The sequence below is a fragment of the Symphodus melops genome, assembly GCF_947650265.1.
Source record: "Symphodus melops genome assembly, chromosome: 19".
Classification (NCBI taxonomy): Eukaryota; Metazoa; Chordata; class Actinopteri; order Labriformes; family Labridae; genus Symphodus; species Symphodus melops.
The window spans coordinates 1,867,235-1,880,978 of NC_136709.1; the positions used below are offsets into that span (position 1 = coordinate 1,867,235).

The 13,744-nt window shown below is 41.1% G+C and overlaps 1 protein-coding gene across 2 annotated transcripts in view; it reads left to right on the plus strand.

Moving 5' to 3' along the window:
• The window catches only part of gabrb1 (gamma-aminobutyric acid type A receptor subunit beta1), a 74,869-nt gene that overhangs the window by 60,850 nt on the left and 275 nt on the right, over positions 1–13,744 (plus strand). For both annotated transcript variants that reach the window (XM_079370522.1, XM_079370521.1), the window contains exons 7-10: positions 4,968–5,111; positions 6,379–6,531; positions 6,775–7,025; positions 10,057–13,744. The exon at positions 10,057–13,744 is cut by the window's right edge and continues 275 nt beyond it. In XM_079370522.1, the coding sequence (XP_079226648.1) occupies positions 4,968–5,111; positions 6,379–6,531; positions 6,775–7,025; positions 10,057–10,398 (890 nt within the window). In that variant the 3' untranslated portion in view covers positions 10,399–13,744. The remainder of the gene's footprint in view (positions 1–4,967; positions 5,112–6,378; positions 6,532–6,774; positions 7,026–10,056) is intronic.

A 13,744-nucleotide genomic window follows, 5' to 3' on the forward strand; every position in this document is an offset into this window, starting at 1 on the left:
GCGATGACTCCAGAACTTGAGCTCCTCGGTCAACCAGAATAAAGAACAGGTGGTAAGAGATGAAAGAAAAAGACGTTGTTGTGTTGTGTTCTTTTCACTTCCTCATGTACAAGGTAAAGTTGATGCACTGGCTTGCTTAACTATGACATTAGCTTTTCCCTTTGAGGAGGTGGATGAATAGCAGTTTATGCATTTATTTTTTTGTGATTTAAAAATCACAGGGTGTTCTGAGACTTTTCATTCAAACTCAGTCCAGATGTCTGGTATTCACTGGAGCGAGAGTTGAGGCGGGTTTTGAAGCATCTTGACAAACACGTCCCGCCCACCTGTCAATCATGTTATCTAGGTGCCTGTTATCTCCTCGTACAGTGTTTGCCTATCAAGGCACAAGCTAATCAGACCAATATCGGGGGGTTTTTGTACCAGGATGTAAACGTGAATTTCTGTCGTAAAACTTTTTTTTAAATGCTTGTGTTTCTTCATCACCTTATTTGCCTCTATGAAGGTTTATTCTCTGAACAGAACAGAACTGTATTGCTTAATATGTAAATGATGTCATCTGAAACTTTTACATAATTTTTACTACCCCTTGGAGTTGACCTCAAGTGGACACTTAATGAACTGCAGGATTCTTCTGTATTGGCTTCATTACTCCACACAGGAGGTTGACTAAAACACGACAAGAAGAAGTAGGATTTAGTGTTTGCTCCTTTAATAGATTGACAGAACACCAGGTTAAGTTTTCCTACAATTTCAAGACAGTTAAGGTAGAAGTAAAGCTTTTTGTTTTCACATTGTCTGCCAAGTCCAGTCCAGAGTCAGGGGGCGGCACATTCAGAATCACTTCAGGGACCTTTTGAATAAAAAAGAGCCGTAGTTCACTTTAAAGCAGAAGTGAAATGTTCAGTTATTTTTGGCCTCCTGAGGCTGTGAGCTAACTTTATAGTCACTACTCAAACCTCTCGACTACCAGTGAGTGTTTGATGGTGGATTGACGGCCCTCAGGTTCAGCACCAGCATCCAGATCACTGCTGACACGTCCCTCACCTCTCTTAATCTTCGGTACTTCCACCACACTTTTGTTTATTTATGAAGCTATCAGACATCATCTGTCAAGGAAATTCTCCTTGGGGTGACTTTAAAGGTATTTCAGGGCTATCAAGCAGCAGTGGATATCTGGACTTAGGATATCGATGAAGAACTGTTCATTTATGACTCAACCGTTTCAACGTGAGATCCAAGAAATGTTTAAGTTGAGTGACACCGATAAACTTCAAGCAGCAGAAATGTGCTTATGCAGATAAAAGTTTAAAAAGCTCATAAAAGCTTAATGTGTTTTAGAGCAGATGGATTCTGAGATTGCCTTAGTCAAGTGTATTCTGTCTTTTTTTTCTGCCTTTTTCCCCCAAAGCAACCAAAACCCTTCAAAAAATGACTGAGCGACGACACTGAAATCTTCATCACTTTATCAATAATACGACAAAACAAGCGACCTCGGACAGACAGATTTGTATCCTCGCCTGGTCTTGTAGTTAAACAGTTATGTGTGTAGAGCTGCTCATGGCTACGCTCTGCTCTCCAAATGAGCAAAACCGTGGCGCCGATGGACCACGGCGTGCAGTGTGGAATTTGGCAGAAACAGCTGTCAATCGATGAGATGTCACGGAGATCTCTAATAAAAATATCCTGTTAGTTTTATATTTTTTTGGTTGATAAGTTAGCCTCAACTCAAACTTTCCCTCACCGTACAAAACCAAACATTTCAGGCTTTTGTTATCCTAAAAGACAAAAAGGTTCCTTTTGCATCATCATCTTCATTGGCCATGGTCCTTTACAATATGGAAATGTTGATGTTCATATTTCCCTTTGCCATCTCCTACACTTGGAAGGCTGCAGCTTTAGCACCTGTCAGCCACACCAGAGCTCATAAAACCACATTTAACTTTAATTCACTTTAAATGCTGCTCTTTTGAATCTGTCCACCTCTTGTTCAGGTCCACACAGCTTCGGGTCAGAACGTGCTTCCCTCCCAAAGACTCTTTGGTCACCGAGGTCATGCTGCACTTTACGCCAGCTAATGCAAACTGGCATTTCTTGTTCAATCAGACCTGGCTGGAGTGGTTCACTTAAATAATGGATACTACCCACATGCATAGTTAAAATCCACACATAATGAATGCATAGAAACTTTCACAGCTCAGTTTGAGGTGACTGTGTGACAGTCTGCTTGTCATGGTCTGACATCTGGATAACACACTTTTTATAACACACTAAAAATGTTAGTAGGTGAAAAAAATCGACATTTTTCCAAAGCCGTTTAGGAAATGCAAACATCCTCCTTTTGAACCTTTGGATTATTTCACAGCACCGAGCCAGCAGTGCCTACATGTACCAGGATGCATTGCTCCTGTGCAGCCACTGCCTCGGCTTCTCTCAGCTGCAGCAGACTGAGACAATCCAGTAAATATCGTTGTCTGCAGTCCCTCTGGGCCAATGTTGACGTTATGAGAAGATGCTTGAGTTTAACATCAAATCTTTCTCATACTAATTCCTTTACTTAGAAAGAGAGAAATGAGGTCAGAAAGCAGGGGGGAAAAAATGTCAGTAAGATGGCATCCATGGCACTTTGAGATGAATTGCATGAATACCTTTGGATGTGGAAAAAATGAACATGTGTCGTATTTCACTATTCAAAGTTTAAACAGACCCAAGCTACCGACAACAGATGGCCTCTCAAATCCTCAAGACATCAATCTCCCCCCCCCTCTTCTTTCACCTCCTCCCCCCTTCTTAACCCCCTCCCCTCTTCACCTTCTTTTTTTTTTTTTTTTTTTTCCCTCTTCACCTTCTTTCCCCCTACTCCCCTCTTGCCTCTTTTATTAACATGTATTTTAACAAGTCCTATGAGCTGAAGCTAGTTCTGGTATCTTATTTTGTTGTACACTTATTGTAGCGACTTGTTAAAAACAAACCCAACATTGTCCTGAAGAAGCCGCTGAGGGATGTACTGGATCGAGTTTGAATGTTCTGCTAGTAGAACCGTTTTATAACGAATCATAATTGTTTTTCAAGCATATTAAGAAGTTATTCCTGGATTTAAAAAAAATAATAATTCAAGGTGAAAGTTCTTTCAAGCAAGGAGTTACAAAAATGTATTCCATGCAGACCCTTTTATATTTTTTCTCTACTTTCTGAGCTAGCTTCAACACTGAAATGTTTCATGCATGTTTTTACCCTTTTATATGTTTTTTTTTTTGTGCGTTGAACTTTAAGGTCAAGGGTTCGATCCACAGCTCTTGCAGCTTCATGTCCGACATGTCCATGGACGACACACTAAACCCTAAAGTGAATCCTGCTGCTTTGTCTGCGTTGCCGTTGGTTACGGTTGACATAATATGGCTTGTAGACAAGTGAGGTATAACGGGTGCATGTTCGGTCTCGGTTGGGTTTTGCTATGCCAAAGGCGGCTTTTTTTCACTCACACTCGAAGGTGCATGTATTCAGTGTTGTAGTTAACGGCAACCATTAAACTAATATTAAACATCACCCAAGAAGTGCTGTTACACTAATGTTGCATTTTTTTTCATGTTGCATTCATCAGTTAAGCGTTAATACGATGCATAATTAATTATAGAATACGTTTTTGCAGCTTAACTGCACCTTGATCTCGGCTCAAAGTAAACTGTCGTGTTTTAAAATTATCTGTAATATAAAATATAGTAATTGGATAAGAAAAAAAACAGAGGGCAAAACCGTAATGAAGCCCTTCCAGTAATGAGCAGCAGCTAATTCCCTAAAATCCTGCAGCTGCGTTCAGATAAGATGCAGAATCTGAAGCCGGAGACGAGCTGGCCTAATTAAATTGGTCTAATTACTGACAAGGGCAGCGGGGCCTGTTCCGCTCAGGTCCAGGCTTTAGACATAGCCCAGAGACCTGCCAGAAAAAGTTAGAGGAGGGCTTTATTGTTGTTCCAGTTGAGCCTGTGGGAAGCTGTAGAAAGCAGCAGTAGAACAGAAAATGAGAGGCCTACTCTCTGCCATCTCTCACTGTTGGTACACCAAACACCAAACGTCTCTTCCTCTTCCTATGAAGAGTGGATGATGTTCCAGAAACTGGACTGCTATTTTGCTTTTATAAGGTTTTTTTTTTTTTAATTCTGGGACTGGAACAAAGTTAAAGACACAATTACACAAAATGTGGTTTGTATCTTATTTGGGCAAAGTTTTCTTTTGGCGCCAGTGTCTCATTGTCTCATGTCTGTGGATCCGTTAATATCCGGATGATGCTTCCCAGTGTCCAACACAAGGGAGTGCATATCTTTACAGATGGATATAAACTTTATAGACACCAGCTGTAGCCATGGGGAAGAGGTTATTTTTGTCCATCCTGTAGTTTGGAATATGTTTGGATCATATCAAACTTCTCAAAGGGGATTACTGTATTATGTATCAAAATGGCAATTGAACTGTATATTTGAGAATAACTATACTCAGATCCACAATCCAGAGGAAACACCCTGCTATATGGTCTCTCTCACATCCACCACAAAAACGTGCTTGTGGCAAATTCCAGACCAACATATTATTGAGGGAAGGCGTTTGGCATGCACATTGAATAACTGCCACTGTAAGCAGTAAAATAGTTTGGACACATTTTGATTTATTTGATTATGATTTCATTTTGTTGGTAGTTGGTCAGCCGATGACTTGAATTCAAGAACGATTGTGAAAGGTTGATCGGATATTTTCTTAAGACCAGAGTGCCTTTACATCCTTCATTGTTCTCCAGGTAAAGTATACAGACTGAAAACCCTGAACTAAACCTAACAGGTGTTAAAAGCGCCCTGAACAGTCTGACCCAGATGTTGATCCTGTTCAAATACAGTTGGTTTTTGCCCTGAGCCAGATGTTTTTGTTCTTGCGTGTCTGTGGAGATTTTAAATGTTGTGTTCCTCTGCCTCTTTCAGACGGATACACCACCGATGACATCGAGTTCTACTGGCAGGGAGGGACTTCTGGTGGCTCAGTCACCGGGGTGGAGAACATAGAACTGCCTCAGTTCTCCATCATAGACTACCAGACCCTCTCCAAGAAAGCTGTATTTGCTACAGGTAGCACAGTCATAAAGTGTCCATGCTCACCGTTTGACCTGAAACACTTTAAGTTAAAAAACAACACAAAATAATGTACAAAGCAAAGCCAATAGTAAATTAAAGCAATTAAAGATTTATTAAAGACACATCAGAATCCCCATTCTGCTGATCTGACTCTTTAAGCTTCCAGACATCCAGAATATGAGTCGAACTGACAGCGTGTTTTTGGCCTCCCAGAGGAAAACAAGTCTTAAACTGTCCACTTGATGATGTCTTAGTTTTCAGCAAAGTGCAGTTCTTTCTAGTACCATGTGGAGTTTGCAGTCTTGTTTAGCAGCCAGTGCAGTAGTTGAGCTCTCAGCCTCAGGTGAAGTAGAGACCCACAGCTCATGACAGATTGGTATGAGAGTCATGCTGTTCACCCCTGCTGGTCACTTGTTTGGGAGTCTTTTCAATTAAACCAGCACTCCACAAAGCAGATCTACTTAACAGTTACCAGCATTTTCTTTAAACGCAGGATTATGATCTAATGAGGTAGAAAAACTCCTTCAAGTAGCTTTGTAAGTTTTGTCTCCAACGTTATGTATTCCAGGACACTTTATTGTGCAGTGAAGCTTTGTAACGTTTCGGGTCTGTGCCTCTTGGATAATGTTGTTTTGGGGAGCGTCAGAGACCAAAACAAAAGATATGATAGAAAAGACATTGTCAAGCACAACAGTGCTGCAAAAGACAAACTTTTTCTCAACGGTGAGAGCTGCATCAATAACATCCGACGCTGAGCACAGAAAATGTTTAACTGCATCAGATTTGTTCAGAAAATAAGTGTCGCCATCGAAGACTAAGTTGTCAGCGGACGCCGGCCCTCGCTGGTCCCTGATGCCTCAATCTGTTTTGACAGTTTTAAGTCATTGCATGACTCGGCTGTTTTGAATATTTACTTGGGATTCAACACAGCTTTAGTGGAACAAATGTCCAAGGAAAACATGGTGTAACATTTGTTAAAGTTGTAAATGGTTTCCACAGGATTAAAACTGGGAATCTTTCAGGTTTCTTTCCACACATAGAAGGTCGACACGGCTGATTTCCTTTTTGTAAGGCTCTGAAGTTGGCCTGATTAAGTTTTCTTGACCTTCATGTCGCCATCTTTAGAGAACGCAAGGGTATATCAACCAGTTACCCAGTGTACCTCTAAAGACAGCTTCCTGTTTAATTTCAGTTTCTAAAAATAGCCTGCTTCTTGCTATGTCTTGTCAGTTTGCATAATCCTGTACTGTGTCTTTTACAGGTTCTTACCCTCGTCTGTCTCTGAGCTTTAAGCTGAAAAGGAACATCGGCTATTTCATCCTGCAAACCTACATGCCCTCCACCCTGATCACCATCCTGTCCTGGGTCTCCTTCTGGATCAATTATGATGCCTCGGCTGCCAGAGTCGCCTTGGGTCAGTGATGTTTTAATGCTTCTGAAACCACTGTAGTATTTTGTCTTACGGTATGGATTTTGGTAAATCTTGATGGCCATAATGTCTTCATTTGGTCCGACTTATCGACTAAAATATTTCTAAACGTTCAGGTGCAATGAGATATTTAACAGGCGTTATTTCAAGTGCTGAGTACAGCATGTTGCTTTAGGTACGATTTGCCACCAAATGATTTAAGATTGATCGTCATCTGCTTGTCTGCAGGTATAACCACGGTGCTGACCATGACCACCATCAATACCCACCTTAGGGAGACTCTACCCAAGATCCCCTATGTCAAGGCCATTGACATTTACCTAATGGGTTGCTTTGTCTTCGTCTTTCTGGCATTGTTGGAGTACGCCTTTGTCAACTACATCTTTTTTGGGCGCGGTCCGCACCTGCAGAAGAAGGTGGCGGAGAAAGCTGCCAAGACCAACAATGAAAATAAAAGACTGGAGAGCAACAAAGTGCAGGTTTGAAGCTTTGAAGCTATTCCAGCCTAAGTCTTAGAAACTTAAATATTGCATCTCATCACACATGATCGCATGCTGGCTGTCTCGTGTTTTTGTATTGAAGGTGGACAAATGGAAGTTTGGGTCTCTGTATTTGGAGCTCAATAAACAGCAAATAGTGAGCTGAAAAAAAGTTTTCCCCTAGTTTAGTTGACAAGTCAAAGCTCAACATTTCAATCACAGATGTGGATACTATTTATTAACCATGATCTCCCCTTTGTACAACAAAGCTCTGTTGAGGGAGAAAAGCGAGTGCCATGTAGAATCCCCTCTTTTCTCTCTCTCCGACCGTCTACAGGAGGGACAGGGAGGAAAATGGAAACGGGGCGTTGTAGTGGAAACGGTGCAACGCTTCATGCTGCATCATTCATGGGAATTAAGGACACTCCAATATGAAGCAAAAGATTCAGTTAGTGTTCCTGTTTAGACGACCATGCTTCAAAGCTTCACATATTTAAGACTTTATAGTTTTGGTTTATCAAAGACAAAAAACAAACAAACAGCATTTCAGTTTCAGTCAATAACAAGTCATTACATTTAGTCCAAGTTTCAACGGATTCAATCAGCCAAACACAGGTATCACAAAGGTTAAGGGATGGATTGTTTTTATTTCTAATCTCATAAACACATGAAAAACCTTTAAACACCGGAAAAGCAATGCAATAGCAGCACACACACACACACTCTTCTCCACTCTCCTGCTTTTTCGGATGACGGACAGATTGGACGCACAGTGGGGAAAATATCATGTATTTTTAATGTCCAACAGCTCACCAATAAAATGTTTGTCCCATCTGGTCTTCAAACACGAAAACAAAACAGAAGTGTCGTCAGCAAGGATTTATTTTTAGCTCTTCAACATCTCATCTTCTCCACAGAAAAATGTTGGTTGACTTACATTTGTCGTCATGTTAAAGTAACACTGCTTGTGAAGCGTTCATGTAAGTTTTGTTTATTCGATTTCAGAGCTAAAACATGCTGATCAATTTGTCCACTCAGTGCTTTTAAGTCATAAAACAATCTTACAATATTAAGTCAAATAAGTGTATGCAGTCTACAGGTGAAATAAATCATTTCTTAAGTGAAGAGATACTAAGTTAGTTTCTTAGCATGTCATCGCATCACAGTGGCAATTAGCCGTTAGCAATCATTTAGAGTGTTGCTGCTCCCCAGGGAGCACACCAGAGAGGGTGGGGGTTCGCTGCCTTGCTCAAGGGCATCTCAGCAGAACTCAGAACGTGACTTGACACCTCTCCAGCAACCAGACCAACTTCCATATTATGGTCTGCACTGGGACTTCAACCGAGGACCCTCCAGTTCACAATCCAAGTCCCTACAGACTGAGCTACTGCCGCCCCCCAAAATACTAATACCCTCTAAATTAGTCACTATTCCGAAACTTGTGATCCATCCCTTATCCTTGTTTTTTCTGCTGAAGGTTATTGACAGAGTTTCTAGATACTTGGGTTCTAACCTATACATCACATATACATCTTAAACACCTGTAATGCTTTTAAAAGTCGTGCAAACGTTTGGACTCCAAATCAGAACAAGCTCCTCTTTCTGTCTGTGATTGAATGCTGTATGTGCTGTAAACCAACACACTCTTTAAAATGATGTTGAGTGGACTTTGTGGAATTAACCTACTCTACAGATGATGTGAAATAGTGAAGAAAAGGGTGCTAAATCATTGCTTACTAACACCCACAATATTACGATGAAACAGAAGGGATGTCTGTCTGGCAATCCATCTGCATACTGTAGTAGTCGTCTCTCTGGCTCTCGTGCTGCTAAGCCTAAGAATAAATCATTTCCCTGGGAGATGGGAGGAGTGATAGCCAGAACCCAGAGGCTAGGGATTTGCAAGGCTACCGGCTGGCCAGAGCTACAATCCGGGCAGACAACCTAATCAACCCCTGGGCTCAGAAGGACACAGCAAAGAAAAGCTGTGAAAAGTAAAGTTAGCACCAAACCTCCCCAACAATGATGTATAACTTTCGAAAAGATTTACGCCACCGCTGCAGGAGGCTGGATCTGTGTCAGATGACCTAGATAACCTCTCATTAACACCCAGCAGGGTAATGAGTGACAGTAATTCAAGAGGCAAGGGGCCACAGGGAAAGCTAACTACTTGGCATCAAACGCTGATTATGATTTTGCTGTTAAAGATGTGAAGGCATGGCCATTTAGAGGAACATTAATGTTTCCCCTAGGATATCGCCCATGCCCCGACTGAAACATGTCCACATTACCCTGCTGCTCAACCAACTTTGAAAAAGACCACAGTTCATGTTACTATATTTCAATTAATGCAACCTTCACACACTTTGACAGTGTTTTTGAACATTTATTTGGGTAACCATGAGTATCTATCGACCCACAAAATGTGACATAAATCCATCCAGTCCGTTGTTTGTGGTCTAAGTCTGAAAACACAGAGAAAAACGTTCAGTTTCAGATGTACTCTCCTTGTGATGTCACAGTGGGATTCTGGTATAAAAAAAAAATCCCTTCCCCTCCCCTGGTATCTACACCCATGGAATCCACCCCCAGCCTAAAGAAAAACTTTTGCACAGGTCCGCCATTTTTATTCTGGCTCACAAAGGAATGATGTCTACTGGGAAAAGTCAGGAGGGGGTCATTGCATTTAAAGACACACACACCATATTAGCATAGCATTCTGAGAGAGCTGGTTCCTGCTGTGTCACAAACCTCCTCTGGTGCTTGATTCATATTACATTTGGACCAAAGCACAGCACAGATGTTTCATTTAGAGCACAGAGGGACTGATTGAAAAGGAGGATAATGTGTCCTCTTTACGCCTGAGTTTTAGGATGATGTAGGATTTCTCACTCCACCAAGAAAACTTAGTAAGGGAAAGTGTTGTAAAACAGAGACGTTGATGTGCAATATTAACTGTTGTTGGTACCCAAGCTATTTAAATGTACTTTAAAAAATCAAATAAATAACATCTGATAACGTCCTTCCTCAGGTTGATGCTCATGGTAACATCCTACTGACCAACCTAACCAGTGAGATGAGCGGTGCAGAAATGATGGGCGCTCTCAACGACCCTCGAGCCACCATGTTCTCCTATGACAGCGCCAGCATACAGTACCGCAAGCCAATGACCAGTCGAGACCTGTACGGGCGACCGGCCATCGACCGGCCGATGGGCCACAAGAAGGGCCGGTTGCGAAGGAGGGCCTCGCAGCTAAAAGTCAAGATCCCGGACCTCACAGATGTCAACGCCATAGACAAGTGGTCCCGTGTCGTGTTTCCTATCGCGTTCACCTTCTTCAACCTCGTCTACTGGCTTTACTACGTCAACTAGAGAGGGGAGAGAAAGCCTGTGTGGCAGCACTGCTGCTCACCATGGGTTTTAAAGCTACCTAGGTCTTGTACAGGGATGACTAAAGAGGAGCATTCACTCCATTTGTATAAATCCGGTTTTGGAATGAGTAGAACTGGATATCTTTTCAATGTAAATACAATTGAATATATATAATATATATATAATACATACAGAGGTATAATTTATTAAAAATCACTTTTGCTGTACTTATCCACACAGAATAGATATAGATAAAATATTATAAGGATTTTAAGACACAGTAAAGGTTCACAGCTATGTCCAAACTTGCCAAACAGACTTTGGTGATTTCAACATAACCGGCAATGATCTTTGATATGGTCTGTTTCTTTATCTTTACCTTCTGTTATCTCACTTTTTTTGCATGTGAATGAAACACATTTTATTTGCTTTTAGGTTAAACAAAAAAAGAAAAAAAGAAAATGAAGCCCAGTACAGAACAAGAAGATAACTAATCAAACATTTTTTTACAGGATCTTGAGATTAAAGCTCATTCAGCCAATAAGAAAAAGCTGTACGGTTCAGTTCCATCGTCATGAAGACGTCCTTCTTTGCTTCGAGCTTGAGTATGTATCATTGTGCTGAAATCCTTTTGCACTGTTAAACAAACTCAGTTTTCTTTCTTTTCCTTCAAAAAGAGAAGAGAGGCTTTGCATGGCTCCCTGGGCCCTTCTGTATTATATTCATTATACGGTATGCTTTCGAACAATCATTGCATTTAAGGTCAGAACAGGGCCAGTGTTAATCGGAACTCCACTCCAGTTGTCAAATTTGTACCTGTGGTATCTCACAACATCTGTGACAATGTACACTGTTTAAAAAATGATTTAAAATAAATCAGGTAAAGAATGACCAATGATGTCACCACATGTTCAGACTCGCATCAACAAATTTAAGCCCTGATAAAACACGCTGCTGGGGTTGAAACTCCGGGATAACAGTCTACTATAATGACCAGTTTTGTCCAGAGCTTTAAATTATTCTTCACCTTGCACAGAGCTTTAGCTCACATTGTACAGTCAGGGGCGTGTCCAGGTTTTTCTGACTGGAGGCAGGGGGGCAACTGGGGCATGGATTTATGCAGGGGTGGCCTGAAGTATATCCACAACTATCTCATTTATTTACCCTTTGTTACGCCACTTATCTAACCTACTTTCTGTAACCCAAGAGTCATAAAAGATTGTTTTTAAGTCCTTAAAGATGTTCAAAGTCACAATTTTAACAAATGTAATTTTTTACATATAATATGCTACATGTAAATGTCAAGAAATAGTAGCGTCCTGCCTCTGTAAAGGCAAATACCCATACATGGTTTAGGATTTTTGAGGTGGCACCGAGGGTGGCCAATCAGATTTCAAAGGGGGGGAAAGCCACCCTCTGGCCCACCCTTCTAGACACGCCCCTGTGCATTGCTAAAGAAGTAGAATAAGTCCTGCATCAGTTTTTCTTTTATGCAGATTTTCTTGGTAATCTGGGGGAACGGCCAGTTTAGATTTCAGGATTCAAACTATTCTCAAGGATGCAAAAAATAAACATTCATTTACAGATCACAAAGTGTACAAAGTAACCATTTCAGAATTACCTGGATTCCTGGGAGTAGTTTGATGGCGACCACAACAACACTCTGTTAGTCTACTCTACATTATCACACAGGTTCCCACATATTGAATGCCTAGAACAGTTAACCTGTTCATATGATATTTCTTGCAGACAGAGCCTAATTGATGCATGATTACTTGGGGTATAGAAATAGCGATAATAACTTTTATGTAGGAAAAGTCGGAACACTGATTTGTACAAAGCTAGATATAGGTTAACCTGTTTAAACTTGACCTTTAAAGGTCACATATTCTGCAAACTTTACCATGTTTTTCCAACACTAATATGTGTCTCTAGTCTGTCAACAAACCCATAAATTATGAGAAAAGTCCATCCTCTCTGTCTTCTGCCTGCTCCACTTTCCAGAAAATGTGTGCTCAAACAGGCTATTTTAAGATTTTCCCTTCATGACATCACAAAGGGAAGTTGCCCCTCCCCCAGGTGGGTGACACTCCCACAGCTAGGTGTTTGTTCTGCCCTCTGAGTCTGCCTTCTCACCGTAAACAATTGGACATGGAGCAAGAAAGCCCAAGACACCCGAGCCCTTCCAGAGAGGGGGCGTGGTCAGACACAGCTCATTTACATATTTAAAGCTACAGACACAGAAACAGCCTGTTCTGAGCAGGACTGAAATAGAGGGGTTTATAGACATGATCAAATACAGGATCAGAGTGGATTTACAACAACACACTTCATGCACATTCAGAGGAGCTCTGAAACTTATTTAAACTGGTTTAAAAGGAGAATAATATGTGACCTTTAAAACCTGTCTTCACAAATTTCCCCGGTTCATTTGAAGTAATTTATCTGACAGGAAGTAACGGCAAAAACTTTGAGACAGGGAAAATAAAAAGACATGACATTAAACTACAGAATTGTCAAATGTTTCCCCCTTTTTGGACAAACTAAACAGTATATTAATAAATGTGATAGATCAAGTGAACTGCTTGTCTTATCAGGGCTTAAAAACAAGATAGGCTTCTACAGGGCATAGAATAGTAGCAGTGTCCTCTCTCCTCATGGCTGAATATTGTGCCTTTACCAAGATTCTCAATATTTTCACAGGGTTAAACTTAACTTCTATCTAGCGAGTAGAATTGAACAACGGATCATCTTGTACTTTTTTTAGGATTAAGGAGAACCAGAGACAGATGTGGACTCTTAAAGATCTTTTCTGAGGCTCTACAGTACAGTACCATTATCTAAGCGTAGATTGTAGTAAGACATTCCAGCATTATGATGACAATCTTTCGAAAATTCAATGCTGAAAAATAATCTCCTGCAAGGTCTCCATGATGTAATTGACGCTGTTTCTGGAGCAGAGAGCGGAAAGATTGGACAAAACAACAAAAACAAGTTGGCTTTCTTCACAACAAAGGACCCAGAGCAGATGGACACATGAATTCTGTGGACGGGTGAGCTAATGGAAGCCCTGAAAACCCAGTTTGCCCAGCGGCTATGAAGGGGGGAGGACGTGTGCTGGACTCGTATTGTGTAAAATTACTGTACAATTTTTCTCTCATGCTCTATATGTGCTCTGAAGTGGAATGGGGTGTGGGTGTGTTTGCATGTGTGTGTCTTTCTGCTTGCTTTCAGGCCAACATGAGACACGGTGCAGGACCGGTGGTATGAACGTGTGTGTGTGTGTGTGTGTGGGAGAGAGCAAGTGTGTGTGTGTGTTGGGGGGGGTACAGTGTGTTTGTAAGAG